General features: G+C 39.3%; 1 protein-coding gene across 1 annotated transcript; it reads right to left on the bottom strand.

Moving 5' to 3' along the window:
- Positions 1 to 73: 73 nt before the first annotated feature.
- On the bottom strand, positions 74 to 13,179 carry ZKSCAN8 (zinc finger with KRAB and SCAN domains 8). The gene is made up of 5 exons (XM_044928105.2): positions 12,763 to 13,179; positions 11,979 to 12,120; positions 8,216 to 8,307; positions 7,755 to 7,878; positions 74 to 6,034 (listed from the first exon to the last, which is right to left on the bottom strand). Exons 1-5 carry the CDS (start codon positions 13,177 to 13,179, stop codon positions 5,073 to 5,075), a joined length of 1,737 nt encoding a protein of 578 aa, XP_044784040.2. The 3' UTR covers positions 74 to 5,072.
- Between the last annotated feature and the right edge of the window lie 10,631 nt (positions 13,180 to 23,810).

The following is a 23,810-nucleotide window of genomic DNA, read 5'->3' as shown; positions in this document are numbered from 1 at the left end:
AATGAAGAGACATATGTCCTTGGAAGCAGTGTAAATATTTCTGTAGATAGAACACCATAAATAATGCACACAATAATTTGACAAGCATTTATTAAACGCCTACTATGTGCTCAGCACTGTACTAGGCACTAAGGGGTGCAGAGATACAAATGTAAAAGTTATTATTCCTGCCCTCAAGGAGCTTACAATTTAATTTTGGAAATAAATACAAACATGAAACTACAATACAGAGTGCTAGAAAATAATTACAAAACAACATATTAGTAAGTGCATGGACCACACTACAAACTTAAAGGATCAGTGCTGAGGCAGCACAGAGTAAGGGAGGTCTCAGTGAGGTGAAATCATCAGGGAGAGCTCACTCAGAAGATATAATGGAAGCTAGGCTTTGAAGGGAGTAATGAACATGAGCTGGGGCCAAAGAGAAATCTAAGCAAAAGGAACAGCATGAAAAAGGCACAGAGGCAAGGGCTTTATAAGAGACATCAGTGGAAGGTCACAGAAGTGTGAGTATGATGAATCAAGGTGAATATGCTAGAAAGAAATGAGGCTCAGGCGGATTAAACATGAGGACAAGGTAATAGAGGACAAGGTTCTATCACTGCTCTGATAGGAATTACCTGATGTGAAAATTATCTTGATTATCTTGTGAAATGAGACATCAGAAAAATGGAGTTTGAGGAGGACAATCTTGGAAGCAAACAAGGTGGGGATCTTGGGAGCAAGGAAACTGAAAAGCAAGAATTACAATAACCTGGGCCTCAGATGATATGGATCTGCAGAGAAGGATACAAAGAAATGGCAGAAACAAGGGAAGGAAAAAAAAAAAAAATCCAGCCTCAAGGAGAAAACTAGAATTGGAACAACTTAACAAGATATTGGACATGAACAGTGAAAACCAGAAAAAGACTAAAAGACCACTCCAACTCTGGGATAAGAAATAGGAAGGGTGGTAAGTCTGTTAAGGATAAAGATGTTAACCAAAGATGCCTATTTAAAAGGAAAATGGGGATACAGTAATGAGTTCTGTCTCCAAATACCAAGTTATATAAGTACCCGTGGAAAAGTTCACAAGTTAAAGAGACAACCCATAGGGTAGAAAATATTAAGTTACTGAAATATAGAAGTATAAATAATCCAAATGGATAAAGAGGAGTATAGAAAAAGTAGTGAATAAAATTAAGACAAGGATATTTTTTTCAGTGGACAGGAGGAAAAAAAAGAGGCATAGAGAAAAGCTAAAAGTGAAGAAAAGCGACCAATTCTCAAAGGAGAATTCCCGAGATGCAGGGTCAATTCAAAAATTATGAAATATAAGAAGGACAAGAACTGTGGCATTTCTGGCAATCCAATGGTTAAGACTCTGTATCCACTCTGCATCCCAGGGGGCACAGGTTCAACCACTGGTTAGGGAATTAAGGTCCCACATGTTATCTGGGTTGACCCAAAAAAAAAAAAAAAGGATAAGAGCTAAGAAAAGGCATTAATATTTATCCACTGGTGATTCTGAGGACATTTCAGTGGAGTGAGTACAAAAGCCAAAAACGAGTTTTAAGAATGCATTAATAAGGAAATGGGGTTTAACAACAGACGACATGTTTGAAAAACCATGAATGATAGAATAAGAAGAAAATGGTAGTTGGAAATGAGCACTAAAATTGAAGCTTTTCACATCTTATGCTGTAGCTGAACTTACTGTTGTAATCCTAAATGTCCATTTGCTTGGGCTAAGACAAGGATATTTCATTTTCCCCCATAATGCCACTTTCCCTGGGGCAGTTTAAGGAGAAGTGTATTTTGAGTTATAAGTTACTGCTTTTCCTCCGAAGTTTTAAACATGTTTTACTTGTAGAATTTAGCTTTCTAATACTACAAAGCACCAAAATTATCAACATTTAAAGATGATATAATAATAAACCAAAATGACATTTTCAACCAATTTTCCAGTAATTGTAATGGATTTGCACTATACTGCATATTTCCTTCCCCAGTAACTTTTCAGCTAAGCCTCAGTTTCCTCATCTATAAAATGGAGGATATCATAAGATATCAAAATATCTATCATAAGCACAAGAAATACATAACTTAGGGTTGGCACACAGTAAGTGCTCAATAAATAAAAGCAACAGCTAGACCCTCAGAACCAAGAATAAAACTAACTGTTCTATATGGGAATCAACCACGACCACCTTACTCAATGCAGAAAGTCTTTGAAACCTAAGATGTCTCTCCTAGGACCGTGTTGGATGGCAACTGTTACAGAAGAACCACTTTATTATGCCAGGTCTTAAAAAGTTGAGGATGGGAGAAGAAAGTACTGGTGAACAGTTAATTTCAGATTACAAGTATAAAAATAGAATCTGCAGGATAAAGGAATTTAGTGCTGTCACTCATAATTAGGAGCTCAAAGTAAGGTCATACAGACAGATCAATGCTAAGAGTGAAAACTGTAGACCAAGAAAGGACTTCTACTTATGCCCACAAAGAAACAACAGCCCTTTTCTGCTGTCTTAAACTATTTGGCTACATCTATAGGTGTGCTGAATCAGCCTTGACATATATTGTTCTGTCAAGCCATAGTCTTTTCTCACATGCATTCCAGTATAATACTCATCTTTCTGGTCATATTTTCTTTTCTCTAAATTTCTGCCAGATGCTCAGTAATTCTAAGAGTTAAGTAATCTGGCTTTACTTTACTTTGAGTAATTACATTACTTTGAGTAATGTAAAGAGATGTTAGCTGGTACATCTACAGTCATTTCAATACCACGGTGCTCTGCTAACAGCTTTCACTGGAAGACTACTGTTCCTCTGAACTATTTGCGAGGAGTGTGTGCATACATGCACATGCATACACACACTCTCCCTCTGACAACGTACCCATCTTGTATAATATGTATACACAGGTAACATTGGCCTCAGGCAGAATTAGTATTTTACGGAAAGTAAGGCACAACTGAAGCAGAGAGCAAAGATCTAGAGACAACTAGATTTGTTTCTGGTTTCTTGTAATTTCAAGGACAAAGGAGTTAGGAATAGTAATCTATAGGCTAAAAAGAGGGACAAGCAGAGGGAAAAGAGAAGAAAATAAAAGATAAGAAAAGCATTGTTTTGAAAGTTAACCAAGGAAACTAGGATGACAAATGACAAGTGGATATCAATGGTTCAATGAAATAGGTGTAGATAACTCTGATGTGATTAGTAATCAATATGTGCCACAGTGGGGTACAGAAGGGATGTTATAGAGAAGGAATTTATGATCCAAAAGGCAAACCTCTATGATGTATTATTTTATGACTGACTTTTAAAAACATCAATCATAAAACATTATTAGTAAGTACAGTCCTTGTTCAGGATAGTCACAGTGTGAAAATGTATAATTTCTCTTGGAACTTTCATTACAATATATGTCATATTCTTCTGAATAAGATTAATGGAATCAATTCTCATTCTGAAAGGTGACTTTGGAAATAGCTAAAAGTTACTCAATTCCAAATATGGTGAATAAGTGCATAACCAGATGGTCAAAGATGAGATGAAATTTGAAGAGTAATAGAGTGTTTTTCTTGAATGGTGTATTAAATGGGAATCTTGAGTGTGTTCCAAATATCTAGAGGAGTGGTAGTACTTGGAATAACAGTACTACTAGAATAGCTAGAACTGCCCAATTTAAAAAGACAACCCAAATCTGGATTCTTCTTTAAGTTCTTGGTGGTAATTTTAAACCAGCCTCATTACTTTATACAGTATCCCTTGGTATACTGAAAGCTTCATATATGAAATATAGTGCCTGGTGATGATGAGTTTAATATTATGTCTTTGCTGGATTATAGAGGGAATGCACCAGAATTCAGAAGAAAGAGGAATTGTTAGGTGAAGTACTCAACCGATGAACACTGAAGATATGTAAAGCTAATGGCAAGAAACAGATAGTGAGTGAGTGAGGTGCTGAGGCCATCTAAGGAGGTGGGTTCAAGGTCAAGCAAGAGTGGCAGACCATCCAGTCAGGGGGTTTGTACAGACTGACAGGAACCTGAGAGAACAGTACTGTGATGGACCAAAAGAGATGAGTGTACATTCTTTGCAGGATTTTTAAGACTTCTTCAAGCACCTGTCTTTTTCCCCCATGTGATGTCTTATTGAGGATAGTATAAATACCTATTTGTACCACAGTGTATAGTGGGAAGGTGGAAAGGAGAGTCAAATTACCAAAAGGTATAGCCATCCATGCTCAAGAGCAGCCGAGCTGCTGCTGCTGAGTCTCCACTCACCTCTTTCTCTGCATCATTCCCACAACCATCACTAATGCGTCCACTTCCTTTGCTGACACAGGTACTGGGGCTGGGGGTGGTGAAGGATACGTATGGATGCTCAGTGACTCAGGGGAGTCAGTGAAGGTGATATATGAAGAAAAATGCTGGAGTGCTGTTAAAAATATAGCATTCTGAGTTTGCATGGGAATATGGATTTCCACTATCAGGAGCATTAGAATAAAATAAAATGTACACTTAAGCATAAATACATTAAGTGTTTATAAAAATTTCCCTAGAACTAGGAGCTCAGAAAGTTAAATATAAGTGTAAGTCTCATACAGAGGCTGCTTCAAACTCTAAAACAGCTTCTTAGATCAGATTAGGAGCACAAAATGCACCTTTAGGGGAATAAATGGGAGACAGGGATCACAGGAGATCGGAAGAAGCAGAGGAACTAGGAGTAGCTACTCTCAAACCTACAGCTACTCACCAAAAAGACAAAGTTAAGTGCCTCAAGCCACACAAGCAGTTTTCTCTAATGCTATTTTAAGCTTCTAAGGATCAGACCATCAGGAGCTCCATTCTATCAGACACCTCCTAAGATAGTCAAGCTAATTAATTTGTATCAAGGCACTGGACCCAAACTACTGAAGAGCTATTCTAACTTTGCCACCCCTATCAATCTGACCCTAGATAAGATTGTAATGATGTTGAACTTTCTGCCCTTTTTTTTTTTTTTTTTTACAGTGCAAGACCTCTCACCAGCACATGGTTCCTCTAATGTTGAATTAACGCCCAATCTATGACTCAAGTTTTTCCCTAAACTCCTGTGGATTCAGATTTTTCTCCACTGTGGATTCTTTGATGTCGAATAAGACTTGACCTCTGAATAAAGGCTTTCCCACACTCATTACATTGATAGGGTTTCTCCCCTGTGTGAATTCTCAGATGCTGAATGAGGCCAGTGTTCCCATTGAAAGCTTTCCCACATTCTTTACATTTATAGGGTCTTTCTCCAGTGTGGATTCTCTGATGTTCAATAAGGCCTGACTTTTGACTGAAGGCCCTCCCACACTCATTGCATTTGTAGGGTTTCTCCCCAGTGTGGCTTCTCTGATGGCCAATAAGATGTGAGCTCCTCCTGAAAGTTTTCCCACACTCATCACACTCATAGGGCTTCTCCCCAGTGTGGATTCTCTGATGTCCAATGAGGTGTGAGCTATGACTGAAAGCTTTCCCACACTCATTACATTCATAGGGTCTCTCCCCACTGTGGATTCTCTGGTGCAGAATAAGGCCTGCACTCTGACTGAAAGCTTTCCCACACTGATTGCACTGATATGGCTTCTCCCCAGTATGGATTCTCTGGTGCAGGATCAGGCCTGTGTTTTGACTGAAGGCTTTACCACACTCCTTACAGTGGTAGCGTTTTACTTTGTTGTGGATATCCTGGTGGGAAAGAAGGGCTGACCTGTAACTGAAGGCTTTACCACATACATTACACTGATAGGGTTTCTCCCCAGTGTGGATTCTCCAGTGACGAACAAGGCCTGAACTCTGAGCAAAGCTCTTCCCACATTCATCACATTTATGTCGTCTCTCTTGGGTGGGATTTCCCCGCTGCCTCTCTAATGAGCCCAGAAGGTCTCGGGCTTCTCCAGGCTCAAGACCCCCGATAACATCCCCGTTGCATTTGGCAGCTGTCTCTCCATGTGGCTGGATTCCAGTAGATATTACCTGTTTTGAAGTTAATTCCCTGTTCTCATTCCTGGTCTCACCACCTGGAATAAAAATGTAATAAACATCAAGTGAATGTCACTTCCTAGTCTTTATGTTAGGAAAAAGAAATCAAATAGAGGAAAGAAAAATACACATGGAGGTTAAGAGTAAATGGAAAGCTTCCATCTGTCTCCAAAATGCCTTCATTAATATGGGGAGAAAGGAGCAGGGACAAACTGAAGTACCACATACGCCAACTACGGAATAACTGCCATCAAGAAACAGGGTTGTTGGAAGGAGGACTAAAGTAGAGAAGGGGGTCCCCTGAGGAGAAGCAGAAATTGGGGAGTGAGAAGGAATATGGAACTCCAAAAAGATCTAATGAGTGGAGTAGGAATGAAAAACGCCCCAGTCATTAAAAGGGAGGAGCACAGTGGGTCTAAGTTGATATGGGAGATCTACATGAATGCAGAGAGCACCAAAAGATTTCAGTATCCAACTGGCAAAGAGACCAATACCCAGTCTATGGCCATACTACCCTGAATGCGACCAATCTCGTCTGATCTTGGAAGCTAAGCAGGGTTGGGCCTGGTTAGTACTTGGACAGGAGACAAATACTCAGTTACAAACTGTAAGATAAGTCCTAGATAAGAGAGTAAAAAAGTTTCCTTTTATTTTTTAAAATTAATTTTTTCTGGTTATTTTTTTATTGACGTACAGGAAATTCATAATATTGTTTGCTTCAGGTGTATGGTAAATTAAGTTACACATATATGTGTATATATATACTCTTTTTAAAATTCTTTTTCATTATAGCCTATTATAAGATACTGAATATAGTTTCTGAATATTGTTGTTTATCTATTATATATATGGTAGTGTGTATCTTAAACCCATATATCCCATGTTCCTAATTTATCCCTCCTCCCACCTTCCTCCTTGATAAGCATAAGTTTGTTTCTGTTTTGTAAATAAGTTCATTTGTACTATTTTTTGGATTTCACTATTTTTAGATTCTCTGACTTACTTCACTTAGTGTGATGATCTCTAAGTCCATCCATGTTGCTGTAAATGGTATTATTTAATTCTTTTTACAGTTGAGTAATATTCCATTATACACACACATACTCACCTACCCAACCTCCACATCTTTATTCATTCATCTGCTGATGGACACTTAGGTTGCTTTTAAGTCTTGGCTATTGTAAATAATGTTGCACTGAACATGGCGGTACATTTCTTTTTAAATTAAAGCATCTGTCTTCTCTGGATATACATCCAGGAGTGGGATTGCTGGATCATATGGTAACTCTATCTTTAGTTTTTTAATGAACCCCATACTATTTTCCATAGTGGCCACAAAAGTTTCCTTTCAGAACGCAGAAGTCTCAATATTTTCTCTTTCTGTTGGATCCTGAGTTTAAACTCAATGGAATGATGCTAAAGCTGAAACTCCAGTACTTTGGCCACCTCATGTGAAGAGTTGACTCATTGGAAAAGATTCTGATGCTGGGAGGGATTGGAGGCAAGAGGAGAAGGGGACAACAGAGGATAAGATGGCTGGATGGCATCACTGACTCAATGGACGTGAGTCTCAATGAACTCTGGGAGTTGGTGATGGACAGGGAGGCCTGGCGTGCTGCGATTCATGGGGTCCCAAAGAGTCAGACATGACTGAGCGACTGATCTGATCTGATCTGATCTGATGTGTTTCAGAAAGCTCAAATCTACTGTACACATAAACAAAAGATCTTTAACAATAACAACCAGAGCTCTCCTTACCCAGGGAGAACATGTTTCTATAATTCTCTGGCCTGTTATCTCTACTCGGATCTTTCTGGGATGAATCAAGAAGCCATTCTTCTCGAATTAGGGACACAGCCATGTCTTCAATCTTCTCTAAAGTCTGAAACAAAACAAGATGCTCATTTGGGGACTGGGACTGTTCCACAGCTTAAACCCAGAGTATCAGAGAGACCCATCAGGGGTGGAGAGGATCATGACATGAGAAAGTACCATGTAAAGGGATCTGCGAAGTTGGCTGGGAAGAGCAGGAAAATGCATCAGATTTACTGGGGGTGGGGGGGGTGGGGGGGTAGAATCAAGGATCAATCTGTCTCTATGCATTAGAATGTGGAGCAATTTCTTAAGTGAGTACTGCTACAGACAGTCTAGACATGGGGTAGATGCCACAAACACTCTGAGTAGAGCTGTGAGGTTTCAGTGAGAAGAAGCACACTCACCTGGAACCCTGCTGTAAGCAGTGTAGCTGTCATCTCCTGGTCTCGAGGACTTCCTTTCTGGGAAGGGGTAGGACTCTGTGAAACTGATATGGCTGAGAGGAGAAAGGAGATATGAATGAGACCAGCCTTGTCCTATGGTTATAGGAACCAGCACTAACACATTCCAAAATTTTGTATATTTCAGCAGATATGCATGCCAGAGATTTTGCATATGAAATTGTTAGTCTTGGACTATGTGTCCATACCTATGGTTGCCCACAAAACACCTGTACTTTGATGGTCCACTCAGCTTGAAGCTACCTGTCAAAAATAGAATGTTTACTGGTTTCCTAACAGGAATTGCTTTACAATTTCTTCTCTACCATCAAAGCTATAGTCCATTCTTGTGCTTGAACACAGTATTTCTTTAGGTCCTAATCTTTTGTCAAACTGAATATGGGAACCAATCTATCTCTACTAACTCTATCACTTTTTTGAAATGTCTACTATGACTGCCAGTATCTGCTTCCTATAGATATCAGACAGGGTAATAAAAAAATCAAAATGGACTACTGTGTCTTGCACAACAGGTATTAGAATTTTACATAAGAATTGTTTTAGAAACATTAAAAATCTAGTAATTTAAAACAAACTATGAAACCACATAAATAAAAAAATAAGAAACATAGTGCAAGTATGATATGAGACCAGAACATCTTGTTCTATAAAAAAGTAAGAAAAATCACAAAAATTATGGAGAAAAGTCAATAGGACGCAGGAGTCAGATCGAAGAGGCCTCCTATGGCCAACTCTGAGACAATTTAAGCATCAAAATAAAGAGAATAACAGAAAGAAAAAAAATGAATTTATGAGTACATATTGATAAATAAAAAATGAATAAAATAAAATGGGGGAAGGAGGGAACACTCTCCATTACAGTAAACAAATAAATATAAAAACATTGTCCAGGAGGTAGTGACCAAAACCATCCCAAAGAAAAAGAAATGCAAGAAGGCAAAATGGTTGTCTGAGGAGGCTTTACAAATAGCTGAGAAAAGAACAAAGTGAAAAGCAAGGGAGAAAGGGAACGATATACCCAACAGAATGCAGAGTTCCAGAGAATACCAAGGAGAGGTAAGAAGGCCTTCTTCGATGAATAATGCAAAGAAGTAGAGGAAACAACAGAATGGGAGACTAGAGATTTCTTTAATAAAACTGGAGATATCAAGGGAACATTTCATGCAAGGATGGGCAGGATAAAGGACAGAAACTAATAGTGGCAGAGGAGATTAAGAGAAAGGAAGAATGCACAGAAGAACTATACAAAAAGATCTTAATGACTCAGATAACCATGGTTGTGTGGTCATTTACCTAGACCTGACAACCTGGAGTGTGAAGTCAGGTGGGCCTTAGGTAGCATTACTACAAACAAAGCTAGTGGGGGTGATGGAATTCTAGCTGAGCTATTTAAAATCCTAAAAGATGATGCTGTTAAAGTGTTACACTCAGTATGTCAGAAAATTTGGAAAACTCAGCAGTGGCCACAGGACTGGAAAAGGTCAGTTTTCATTCCAATCCCCAAGAAGAGCAATGCCAGAGAATGTTCAAATTACTGGACAATTGTGCTTATTTCGCATGCTAGTAAGTAATGCTCAAAATCCTTCAAACTAGGCTTCAGCAGTATGTGAACCGAGAACTTATAGATATACAAGTCGGACTTAGAAAAGGCAGAGGAACCAGATATCAAATTGCCAACATTCACTGGATCATACAGAAAGCACAGGAATTCCAGAAAAACACCTATTTCTGCTTCCTTGACTATGTGAAAACCTTGGACTGTGTGTACTGGCAAGCTGTGGAAAATTCTTAAAGACATGGGAATACCAGACTATCTCACCTGTCTTCTCAGAAACCTGTATATGGGTCAAGAAGCAACAGTTACAATCTTACATGGAACAACTGACTGGTTCAAAATTGGGAAAGGAGTATAACAAGGCTGTATATTGTCACTGTTTATTTAACTTATATGCAGAGCACATCATCTGAAATGCCAGGCTGGATGAATCACAAGTTGGAATCAGGATTGCTGGGAGAAATATCGACAACCTCAGATATGCAGACAACACCACCCTTATGGCACAAAGTGAAGAGGAACTAAAAAGCCTCTTGATGAAAGTGAAAGTGGAGAGTGAAAAAGTTGGCTTAAAGCTCAACATTCAGAAAACGAAGATCATGGCATCCAGTCCCATCACTTCATGGCAAATGGAAGGGAAAAAAGTAGAAGCAGTGATTTTCTTTTCTTGGGCTCCAAAAATCACTGCAGATGGTAACTGCAGCCATGAAATTAAAGATGCTTGCTCCTTGGAAGGAAAGCTATGACAAACCTAAACAACATATTAAAAAGCAAAGACCACTTTATTGACAATGGTCTGTATAGTCAAAGCTATGGTTTTTCCAGTAGTCATGTATGGATGTGAAAGGTGGACCATAAGGAAGGCTGAGCGCCAAAGAATTGATGATTTCAAATTATGGTGCTGGAGAAGACTCTTCAAAGTCCCCTGGACTGCATGGAGATCAAACCAGTCAATTCTAAAGGAGATCAACCCTGAACATTCATTGGAAGGACTGATGCTGAAGCTGAAACTCTAATACTTTGGCCACCTGATGTGAAAAGCCAACTCACTGGAAAAGACCCTGATGCTGGGAAAGACTGAAGGCAAAAGGAGGAGAAGGGGCAATAGAGGATGAGAGGGTTAGATGGCATCACTGACTCAATGGAGATGAATTTGAGCAAACTCCAGGAGATACTGAAGGACAGGGAAGCCTGGCATGCTGAACTCTATGGGGTCACAAAGAGTTGGACATGACTTAGCGACTGAACAACAATGATAGAAAATAATCACTTTAGCAATCATTGATTCAATGAAGGAGCATCAACAAATACTAAAACTAGTGTTTCAGCAACACAAGTTTGATGAAGACCAGGGTATTTACTGATACACAGACTCAAGAGTATATCCCCAGAAATTACTTACTAATTACAAAGGGAAAAACAGTAACAAAAACCTAGCAAGGACAACCTTAAAAAAGTCATTGAAAAAAACACTACCAACAATAGACAAATTCCTGTCATATTCCTGAGAAGGATACAAAATCAGTTGTGAGGTGTTCCTGCCAAATAGACACAATTTGAATCTAAATAAGAGAAAACATCACACAAACTCAAATTGTTGTCATTCTACAAAATAATTGACTTGTACTCTTCACAAATTCAAGATTATGGAAGGCAAAAAAAGGCTGAGGAACTATTCCAAGTAAAAGGTGAGTAAAGAGACAGGACAACTATTTGCAAAGTGTGATCCTGGACTAGACTCTGGAAAAACTTTGGGACAGCTGCCAAAATATGAATATTTTCTAACTGTGATCAATTCATTGTGGTATCTATGAAAATGCTCTTGTTTAAGAAAAGACATACTGAAATACAAGTAAAATGGCATGTGATACCAACAAAATCTAAAAATGCCTATGTCTATGCAGTAAATACACTGTGGTAACAGAAACATATGAAGCTATAAAATCCCCAAATTCTTTCATTTGTTCTTGAATTTACCACTGGGACTGACAGTCTGTATTTGAAGCCTAGGTGAAATTTAAATCAGATCTTATGACCAGTCTGCAAACAGCAGATTCTAGTTCTTGGTTCAAGGAACTAGATAGGTATCCTGAATGTACTTTCTTTCCTTTTCACTTCCTCACTCCTCAGCAGTGAAATCTGGCTCCTCACCTCTATCGTGTGGCTCTTGGAGAACTGCAGATTTGTGCTGCATTGCCACAGGTTGGAGCTGAGTATCTGGAGGCTCTGGTGCAGATTCTGAATGCATCAACTCCTCCCAGAGTACCCTATGTCCATGTGGACGAGCTGGGACCTGGAAACACGACAGTTGCATTACAAGGAATCCCTCTGAGAAATGAAGTGAACAATGTAAGAAAAAGCACATCTAAAGGAATACATATGGGGGAAGGAAAAAGCAGAATCTTAATTACTTCCAAGGGGCAGTAAGGAACACAAACATGCTGATTCGCACAGAAAGGCATCATTTATGCTTAGCACTTAAGAAAAAGATTTCTGCTGATGCCCTCCTTGATACACAAAATGCTGATACTTTGTACTCTCAAGAAAGGAGAAGAATGATAAACAGCAACTTAAAGCAGTACTCTTCAGCGGAAAAAATTTTTGATAAGAAACTAGGAAATCTGAGTTCTGGCCTCAGATCTATCTTTAGTTATTTGGTTGCCCCTAGAAAATAAGTTCTCTATGCATCAGTTTCCCATCTGGCAAACAGAACAATAATACAACTGCAAGGATGTTATGAGGATTAAAAAAAAATGGATTTATATCCAAGAATAAAAAGAACTCTATAGATAGAAGCCACGCCACAATATAACTATTTTCATTCTCCTATAACAAAACTCATGCTCAGCATTTATTCTCCCACTTTGTATCAATGTCCCTCCACCCAGCTCCCTGGACTCTCACAGTCACAGCATGCCCACCTCCTTCTACGTACCGGCCGTCCCAATATATCAATTTGCCTTTCCAAATCCTCCAGTAGGGTCACCACTTCCTCTCCATTCTCTAGCTGATGTTCCTTCACCAGAGTCTGGAGCTCCTCAGGCAGGATGGTCAAGAACTGCTCTAGCACCAGCAGCTCCAGGATCTGCTCCTTGGTGTTCAAATCTGGCCTCAGCCACTGATGGCAAAGTGCGCGGAGTTGGATCAGAGCTTCTCGGGGTCCTAGTGTCTCTTGGTAGCATAACTTCCTGAAGCGTAGGCGGAACAGCTCTTGGCCAGGAGGGTTATTTTCATGTAGACTTGATTCCTGGTCCCAACCATGATCTTCCTCTACCTTGACAATTACAAGGTCCTCTTCAGGAACCTGGTCTGGTGGGGATGGGGCTAAAGACTTTCTTGATTCTGCTGCCATTTAGGGCCAGAAAAGCTCAGGAGACTCGTTTCTACTATGTTTCTTTATCTTCTTAAGAGAAGAACCTTCTGAGGGCCTCTTCTTTAAGGGTACTTCTTTGGGGACAGAAAATGACAAATAGTGTAAAGGCAAGCCAAAGGTCACAATAATTTACTGAGATATCTTAACAAGTTCCCTACCATGACATGGATGTCATTTAAGTGATCCTCTCCAGAAATAACTCCTTGCCTTCTTAGCCTTCTGCCATGCCAATTCCATCTGGGAATTCCTTCTGCTTTCTCTCCTGGGGATGTGGAACATGGCTAAACAAAGTCAGGAAACCATGTAGACTGGGTCTAATTGAAATTCCATATTTAATCTCATCTGACACTCAGTGCTACTGATTCGATTCCTTTCAGCATTTGCTATACCAGCTATACCGTTTTGACACACTGCAGCTCTTAACCTGCCCCTCACTCTCAACATGAGACTAATTTCCACATAATACAGCTAACGGTATTGTCAAGAAAGGTCCTAACACTTTCCTCTTCTCCACTTAACATTCCTTATCCCACATGTACTCCACCCCCCCACCCCACTACCAACCCCCTGGTCTCCACACTAACCTCTACTATGGACTTTATTTCAAGCTCTGTAAAGTCTTCTCTAGGGCACAGGTCCTGCACCTCTAAGGAACCGATGCCCTATCAACACTTGCAACCCTCAAACCTAGTCCCACAAACTAATGACACAGAATGTTTTAGAAATAAAATTATACAGTATGTAGCCTTTTGAGTCTGGCATATCTTCTAGCATATTGTACTTGATTCATTTGTGTGAACATTTCTCCTGGGTAAATATCCAGAAAAAAAGCTGCTGGGTCATAAGGTAAGTATATGGATAACTTTATGAGAGACTGCCAGACTGTTTCCCAAAGTGGCTATAATACTTTGCATTCTACTAGCAATATGTGAGAACTGCAACTGTTCTACATTCTGACCAGCATTTGAAACACACACATACACATATAGATACACACATACACATAGATTTTGGTATTCTAAAAGACATAGTGGTATTTCATAAGGTTTTAATTTGCATTTCTCTACTGACTAATAATGCTGAGCATCCTTTCCTGTGCTTATTTGCCATTCATATAATTGGTCCTTCAAATCCATGGGTTCCACATTCCTGGATTCAATCAATCATGGATCAAAGATATTTGGGGGGAAAAAATTCCAGAAAGTTCCAAAAGGTAAAACATGAATTTGCCACACATCACCAACTATTTACAAAGCATTTATATTTTATTAGGGATTGTAAGTAATCTAGAGATGATTTAAAATATACAGGAGGATGTGCATAGGTTATATGCAAAGACTATTATATTTTACGTAAGACTTGAGCATCAACAAATTTTAGTATCCAAGAGGGTCCTGGACCCAATTCCCCATGGATACCAAGAGACAACTGCATCTTCTTTGACTTTTTCCTATATTTAGAATTCGATTTTTTAAAATAATTGACTTTTGAGAATTCTTTACATATTTTGGATACAAGTCCTTTACGAAACATGTGACTTGCAAATATCTCCTCCTTTCCATTCTTTTAACAGTGCCTTTTTAAGAACAGAAATTCATAATTTTTTGAAATTTAATTTGTCAACTTTTAGGGATTGTACTATTGTCATATCTAAGAAGTTTTTGCTTAATCCAAGGACACAAAGATTATAGTTTAAATTTTTACTTTTAGCTTTATAATCGCTTTTAAGTTAGTTTTTGTTCAGAGTTTGAAGTATGGATGGAGGTTCATACAGGTATCAAATTGTTGCAACATTATTTGCAGAAAAGATTAAACTTTACGTATTGAAGTGTCTTTGTCAAAAATCAATGGACTGTATGTGTGGATCTCCTTCTGGAATCTTGATTTTGTTCCACTGACGTATATGTTATTCCTTTCGCCAATATGAACTGTTTTGACAGTTGTGGCTTTTTAAATCTTGAAATAAATTACTAAGAGTCCTCTAACTTTGTTGTTCATTTTCAGAATTATTTTAGTTTTTCTAGTTCTGTTGCCTTTTGGTATAAATTTTATAACTGTCTTCTAAAAAACAAAAAACAAAACTCTTGGAATAGGATTTGTGTTGATTCTATAGTTCAGTTGAGAGACAAGTGACATCTAAACAGTATTGTTTCCCAAATCATAAACATGGTCTGTCTGTCTATTTATTTAAGTTTTCTAATTTCTTTCATTAGTACTCAAACTACCTATTCTCAAAGGACTGGATAAAATGCTTTCTTCTTTAAAATCCTTTCCTAATGATTCCAATTGGAAATGATTTCCCTCTTAGTCTACATATCTGTTACACAAGTATCACTTCAATGTTATTTTTGCCATAATTGTGTATTACTGGTTGCAAAGGAGTTTTGACTTTCTAACTTAATTCTATATTTCCTATGAGTAGAGATATTTATCTTTTATTTTATTGATAGAATGGAAGAAGATTAGAGGACTATTATTTATAATACTCAACACAGACTGTATTTGTATTTGTTGAGCAGTTAAGTTTTACATATAATGCCTGAGTCTTTACACTTATTCAATGACAGAGGCCTGTTTCTTTGTGGGATATATGTCTATGGCTTTCACCTTTGGTATCTGGCATCACTCTTGCCTGCAGTAGCAGTGGTAAGTGATCTTTCTGCCCTGTTATGCTTTTCTTCATGTTCCATAAAGCTGCTTATTGTGGGTTGAATTGTGTCCCTCCAAAAAAAAATATGTTGAGGTACTAACCCTTGGTACTTGTGAATTTGACCTTATTTGGAAATAGAGTCTTTGCAGTTTTAATCAAATTAAGATGAGGTTATATTGGAGTGAAAGTGAAAGTGAAGTTGCTCAGTCATATCCGACTCTTTGCGACCCCATGGACTGTAGCCTACCAGGCTCTTCTGTCCATGGGATTTTCCAGGCAAGAGTACTGGAGTGGGTTGCCATTTCCTTCTCCAGGGGATTTTCCTGACCCAGGGATCAAACCCGGGTCTCCAGCATTGTAGGCAGATGCTTTTATATATTGGAATAGGGTGGCCCTTTAAGCCAATATGACTAGTATATTTATAATAAGAGAAGAGACATGGAGATTGACACATACAAAGAGAAGGCCATGTGAAGACAGAAGACAGTCATGTAACTAGGGCGGTAGAGATGGAGTTATGCAGTTTCAAGTCAAGGAACGCCAAGGATTGTCAGTAACAATCAGAAGTTAGGAGAGTATGACCCTGCTATCACATTGACCTTAGACTTTTGGCCATCGTAACTATGGGAGAATAAATTTCTGTGGAAGCCATCCAGTTTGTGGTACTATGTTACGGCAGCCCTATCAAACTAAATACACTACTAGAGAGACTGTCTTAACACATATGTAATACAACTCACCTGCTTAAAATCTTTCAATAAGGAACTTAACTCTTCAGCACGGAATGCAAGGCCCTTTATGATACGTAAAACTGTCTTGCTTTATCTGCTATAAACTTTCCTTTACAGGGCTTCCCAGGTGGCTCAGAGGGTAAAAGCATCTGCCTACAATGCGGGAGACCTGGGTTCGATCCCTGGGTTGGGAAGATCCCCTGGAGAAGGAAATGGCAACCCATTCCAGTACTCTCGCCTGGAAAATCCCATGGACAGAGGAGACTGGTAGGCTACAGTCCATGGGGTCGCAAAGAGTCGGATATGACCGAGCTACTTCACTTGCACTTTTTTTTCTTTCTCCTTCATACAGCCTTTCCAAATGTGGCTTTCTCCTATCCCCATTCTGCTGTAGAGCTCTTTAGCTCAGTGGTTCTCAATTCCTCCCATATCCCAGATATTTAGCAATGTCTGGAAACATTTGGGAAGGGATGCTACTAGTAGCTAGTAGGTAGAGGCCAGAGATGTGATTAAACATCCTACAATGTATAACATAATTCTCCATAGAAAGAATGATCTGGTTAAAAGTGTCAGTGTTATGGCTGATAAACCCTAGTGTTGCAGAAATCACTGAACTCTAACTTAAAAGTCTCAGCTTATCTGTTACCTTTTAAATCAGGTCTTCCCTGTTGCCCCCACTCCTCAGCTGCCAATATCCCCCACCCTGGACGATTAAGGTGCTCATTTTTTGCCAAGTTATTTTTTGCAAGGTGTAGGGACAGGATTTATCACATTGTATAGAGTATGTACTGCAAATGTCTGCCCATGGTCATGGTTTTTGTGACAGTGATCTTTTTCTTTGTATCTCTTTATAACTTATATTACATATTTGTAGGCCAGAAAGATCACAATGGCAACATTGTGGACAAGGGTCTGGAGAAAATGTAACTGAAGGCAGCACTGTAGAGAATAGAGAATAGTATAACTAAAGGAGGCATATCCAAAAGCAATTGGCAAGAAATGCTAATATCAAGATAAATTCACAGACCTGTAGTCCACCTAGGGAAAGAAGAAGTCGGCACTTAGAAATCAGATTACATGTTGTTACTGACATGAGTCTTCAAGTCAGTGTCTCTATCTTTCAGGCATCTGAGGCCAAGAGAGTAAGGTAGGGTTGGCTCAAAGTCTCTCAAACTAATGAAACACAGCACTTCTTTCCATAAAAAAGCCCATACACACAAAAGTTTATATTTTCAGTGTTCGTACATCAAACATCCTCCAAAGAACTCCAGGAAGGTTAAGAACCCCTACTTACAGAGTGTGGACAGAAAAGGAAGAGACTTTGAAAAGTTATCTTTAAAATCAAGACAGACTGGTAACAACAGTTTGGCGAGCAAAGTACAGATGGAGAAACCAGGGAGCAAGAGATAAAATTAAATATGGTGATTAACAACAAAGGGTTTAATTCATAGATAATAACTTTACAGAGAAGTAGAGGAATTTCCTGGTATAGAGATTTGAGGGAAGAATGAAATCTCTGTCTTAGCAAAAGGCTGAGATTTTGTGGAGGGTTTGAGACAAGGGGTAAAGAGAGACACTTTTGTTTTGAACACACAGGACCAACATCCATGGTTTTTAAAATAATTCATTTGAAAAGTCAATAAAAATTTAATAAATCCATTACTATGGGACATGAATTCTAAGCTCTAATTGTTTTGAATGCATAGTCATAGTTTTACCATAGTCATAGTTTTAGGAAATTTAGACAAATTTCCTAAAGTCAAGGCTCATCTTTAACTACTGAACTACTGGCCACCTTCCACCTTATAATCAATACTCATCAATATTAGCTATAAAAAGTTTCAATGTTAAGTGTGCATCATTCAAGAACTTTACATTGTTGATGTTAAAATAGTAGTATAGTACTAAACGATATTTTAAAAAGTCTCAACAGTGAAACTGATGGGAGTCATCTAACTGTTAGGTTTGTTCATATTTCAAACCACATCAACCAACAAATCTTGTCCATTATCCATTTCATTATTCTTTTTAGTAGCTAATTTTCCTGTTTTGGTCTCGTCCCTCTTCAATCAGACAGTTTTTGAAAGTTACAGCCTATAACCAAGTACAAAGATATGTACTACAAAATTAGTCCACTATAAATATAACACCTTCCTCTCAGTTTTGTGTATATGCCCCTGTATTTAAATTAAGTTGGTAAGCACGGTGTGGATAAAGACTGCTTCTTACATCCTCTTCTAAGATACTTCATCAACTTTATTGATTTAGGAAATTAAAAAAATCTTTAAAGCTTCTTCTCATTTTTAATGCAATAATATTGTGAACTACTGAAGACATGTTTTAACACCATTACCTTTTTAATAGATGAAGAAAGAATGCTTTCTTCCTTTAGACTAATTTGTCTAATTTGGGATGTTTGGGAGCTGAAATAAAACCAAGCAAAGGTATTTTCTAGGCTTTAAAAATCAAGGTGAAGCAAACACCGTATTTTATAAGTATCTCAAGCTGTGTAAGTTGAATATTTTAACATCCACATTTTACACTTAACTACAGCAGAAATTCAAAATATGTACGCATTTGCTAAAACTGTGATTACTGCATAAGTATACTTAACTGAACTAATCAAACAGAAATATGTATTTTTTAGAGGTGGTAGTGACAAAAGTTATTCATGAGTCACCTGAATTTCAGAAATGGGGCCCCTCCTAAAGAGTTTTCAGGCATCTGCTTCAACTAGCTTTAATAAAGTATTCTGAATAAGGTTGAATTTTATATTACCGGAAAGTCGTCAAAAACTGTTTCGTTGTACATTATCCAGTCAACACACTGTCATTTTCTGAATACACTACAGAGAGCAAAAGAAACTAAGCAGGAAAAACAGGTTTCCAAGGACAACTGGGGTTTCCAAAAACTATATATATGTATTTTAATGACAATTGTGACGGAAATGCAAAACTGTTAAATAAAAACAATCCAAATAGTGGACAGTGGTCAATAAAAGATAACAAAGGGACAGTTTTCTACTTTAAGACAAATAAGACTGACTGCAAATAACACCACAAACGATTAGCGATGAAGAAAGCGTATCTTCACTGAAGGTTCCTTAGAAAAAAGTTTGGGCACGCGGACTCGGCCTGCGCTGGCAACCAAAGCGACCCTTAACCGACCGAATCACCCCGGGGCGCAGACCTCGGCTCAGGGCCCCTCTCCAGACCCCTCAGGCTTGTCCTTAGCTGCGGCCTGGTCTGGCCACAAAGCGTTCCTGTTTCCTCCGGCCCAAGGCCGGACTGTACTCACCGTGAGTTCCAGGGGCGGCCCGCAGTGGGGAAGGATGCTACAAACGGTGGACAGACCCACAGGAACGGCTGCAAGAAGAGAGGTGCGAAAGCAGCAGCCGGCCCAGGACCCTCCAGCCTCTAATTTCCAGGCGTGAAGAGGCACACCGCCGGCCAACATGCATCTTGCCCCCAAGCCACTTCCGGAGCTCTCTAGGAATCCTGGAGGTCTGAAAGCTCTATGGTCGGACCAATGAGCCAACTGGGCCACCACGCCCCTCACGACCGAACGCTAGGCCTCGCTGTCTTCTTGCGTCTACGCGTCGCAGGGTTGCACGCGGCTCTAAGGCGCCGGGAAAGTTGTGAGGAATAACGGAGTGTGGTGTCACTTCCGCCTCGCTCACTTGGCCCAACGACCCCGCTCCGAACGCTTGCTGGGGACGTAAAGGTCCCCCGGAGAGCTGATCCGAGGGCTTGCGGAGGCCAGGACTGGGAGCAGGCGGTAGCTGGGGTAGCGGTGAAGGATGCACGTTAAGGATCCTTATGATGCTAACTAACTAGACTTGCGTTTGGCCGGGTTAGATATCCCTGGACTTTATTGTTCTCGCTCCATAAACATATCCAACCCTCCCACGTAGACTGCAAATTTCTTGAGGAATTCCAGTTTATCATGGTTCATAGAAAATATGAATTCTTTCGAGTCTTTACATATGTTCCACCCTTTCCTATTTTAATGAACTGCAGTTTTCTTACAAAAACCTGCTTTGCAGTTTAGCTTTTTTAGTACTGAGTTAAGTTTAGGATTAACTTTAGGGGACTTTCCTGGTGGCTCAGACGGTAAAAGCATCTGCCTACAATGCGGGATACCTGGGTTCAGTCCCTGGGTTGGGAAGATCACCTGGAGAAGGAAATGGCAACCCATTCCAGTATTCTTGCCTGGAAAATTCCATGGAAGGAGGAGCCTGGCAGGCTACAGCCCATGGGGTTGCAAAGAGTCGGACACGACTGAGCGACTTCACTTAAGTTTAGGATTATGATGTAATCTATGACATAAACTTAAGTGGTAGACCCTATTTCCAATACCACAAATTTAGAAAAACCCAAATTCAAATCCATGTTCTTTCCTTATACACCCTTAGAATTTTAACTTTTTAGACTACATAGGATTTGGGGGCGGTGGTTGTGGATGGTGGCCTAAAAAATCAAACAGCCAATTATTTTAACAGCAAAATGGGTTTGTGCAAGAAAAGCAGAGAATTGCTATTTGGGTCACGCAAGGCGTGGTGTTTCAGAGGCAAGATCAAGAAACAAAGGGAAGATCAACTTGATTAGTTTGGGGGAGGGCTGTCTTGAATAAAAGTTCGCTGGAGAAGAAGGAGGTTATGGCCGTTTCATATTAGCTTCAAGCAGTGGTCAGTGCATTGCTGCTGGGGCAGGGAGGGCTCTTCTTTAAAAGCAGGTGATGAAATTCCCTTGTGAAAAATGCCCTCTCTTGTATCAGAATTAAAGTTATATTCTTATCATGAATAAGAAGTTGTAACAGACAGACTTTTATACAAAGAATTCCATAAAAGCGGAAACGGACCTTGTTAAATATTTATTTTCCTTATTCTTACTGGTTATGCAGGCTGTAGTACTAGTACATGCATGAGAGCTCTCCTTCAGGGCTTCCTGACTCCATTTTAAAGGAGGTTTTCCTTGATTTATTTTCACATGAAAAATGTCTTACTTTTGTTGCTGTTTTGGCCCCCCATTTTTATTCCTTTAACATTTTTTTCTAACTATCCATTTATGCTGGGTTTTCAGGTGCCCCTCCAATCTTCATCTTAATTTCCCCTCCTTATCTGATCCTGCTGATAGCCACCACCACCAATGTTTCTATCCAGTCCCCAACCTTAACTTAAAAATATCTTGTCTGTCCTCAAGACTAAGCCTTAGTAGTTTTGATTTGCTTGTAAGAGTTTTGTCAGCTAATCATCACAATAAAACAAATAACAATAAACACAGAAGTTACAGTGTTTCAACTCCTTCAAAACACTTTGGTTATTTCATAGTTTTTGCTTCCCACCAGAGATGAAAACTGAAAATAACTGTCAACAGATTAGAACTGTGCTGTTTCACTTTTACATTAAAAAACAATTTTTAAAAATAAAAGTTGTACACATAGGTAGTAGAAATGAAATAGTGTTGTAACCTAAGCAAAGATTTCTCATAAGGCACTAATAATAACAGATAAAATTGCTAAATTTGACTTCATCAAAATTTAAATTTTCTGCTCAGCAAAAAGCACCATTTAGAAATGAAAAATGGAATGGAAAATATTTAGGATGGAAATATTCCATTTAGAATGGAAAATATTTTTTCAATGCATATTTCTGACAACTGGTATTCAGAATATATAAAGAACTCTTACAGCTCAATCATAAGAAAATAAATGTAAATAGGCAAAAGTTATAGACACACACTTTACCAAAGAAGATATATGAATTATCAATAAGTTCATGAAAAGGTACTCAAAATCATTATTCATCAAGGGAATATAAAATTAAGACCACCACACATCCATTCAGTTCAGTTCAGTTGCTCAGTCGTGTCCGACTCTTTGCAACCCCATGAATCGCAGCACGCCAGGCCTCCCTGTCCATCACCAACTCCCGGAGTTCACTCAGACTCATGTCCATCGAGTCAGTGATGCCATTCAGCCATCTCATTCTCTGTCGTCCCCTTCTCCTCCTGCCCCCAATCCCTCCCAGCATCAGAGTCTTTTCCGATGAGTCAACATCCATTAGAATGGCTAAAATGAAAATGACTGACAATACTGAGTGCTAGAAAGGATATAGGACAGCAAGGAAATCCAAGCAGTCCATCCTAAAGGAAATCAGTCCTGAATATTCATTGGAAGGACTGATGCTGAAGCTGAAACTCCAATACTTTGGCCACCTGATGCGAAGAACTGAGTCATTGGAAAAGACACTGAAGAAAGATTGAAGGTAGGAGAAGGGGACAACAGAGGATGAGATGGTTGGACGGCATCACTGACTCAATGGACATGAGTTTGAGTAAACTCCGGGAGTTGGTGATGGACAGGGAGGGCTGGCATGCTGCAGTCCATGGGGTCGCAAAGAGTCAGACACGACTGAGCAACTAAACTGAAGTGAGGATATGAAGCAACTGAACTCTTATACACTGCTAGTGAGAATGTAAAATGGTACTAGTTTGAAAAATAGCAATTTTTAATAAAGTTAAATAATGCCTACATTATAGCCCAGTAATTTCACTCCTAGGTATTTTTACCTAAGACATAAAACCATAAGTCCATAGCAGCTTTATTCATAATTCCTAATTATTCATAATAGGCCCAAATTAGTTCATCAAAAGGAGAACAGAAAATCAAATACTGTTATGATCATACAACAGAAACTAAACTGATCATACAGTCAGAAACTAAAAGCAGCTACTGATAGATAAGGCTTTCCTGGTGGCTCAGATGGTAAAAAATCTGCCCGCAATGAGGGAGACCTGGGTTCAATCCCTGGGTTGGGAAGATCCCTTGGAGGAGGGCATAGCAACCCACTCCAGTATTCTTGTCTGGACAATCCCCATGGACAGAGGAGCCTGGTGGGCTATATAGTCCATGGGGTCACAAAGAGTCAGACACAACTCAGAAACTAAGTACAACACTGATAGATGAACAACATGCTGCTGCTGCTGCTGCTAAGTCACTTCAGTTGTGTCCGACTCTGTGCGACCCCATAGACGGCAGCCCACCAGGCTCCCCCATCCCTGGGATTCTCCAGGCAAGAACACTGGAGTGGGTTGCCATTTCTGGATAAATCCAAAAAAATTTGTTATGTTGGTTTATTTCTTTTTTTGGAGCAATGGACCAAAAAAAGTAGAACAACAGACAAAGGCAGATAGATCTTCCATTAGTCCAACACTCCTAAAGGAACCCTC

Source organism: Bubalus bubalis, chromosome 2, assembly GCF_019923935.1.
Source record: "Bubalus bubalis isolate 160015118507 breed Murrah chromosome 2, NDDB_SH_1, whole genome shotgun sequence".
NCBI lineage: Eukaryota > Metazoa > Chordata > Mammalia > Artiodactyla > Bovidae > Bubalus > Bubalus bubalis.
This window is presented reverse-complemented; position numbering and strand designations above follow the sequence as displayed.

Coding starts and splice junctions, on each gene's coding strand:
- ZKSCAN8 (XM_044928105.2), bottom strand. CDS start 13,179: ATGGCAGCAGAATCAAGAAAGTCTTTAGCCCCATCCCCACCAGACCAG. Junction 12,121..12,762: donor TTGATATATTGGGACGGCCG/GTACGTAGAAGG, acceptor TCGTGTTTCCAG/GTCCCAGCTCGTCCACATGG. Junction 7,879..8,215: donor TGCTTACAGCAGGGTTCCAG/GTGAGTGTGCTT, acceptor GTTTTGTTTCAG/ACTTTAGAGAAGATTGAAGA.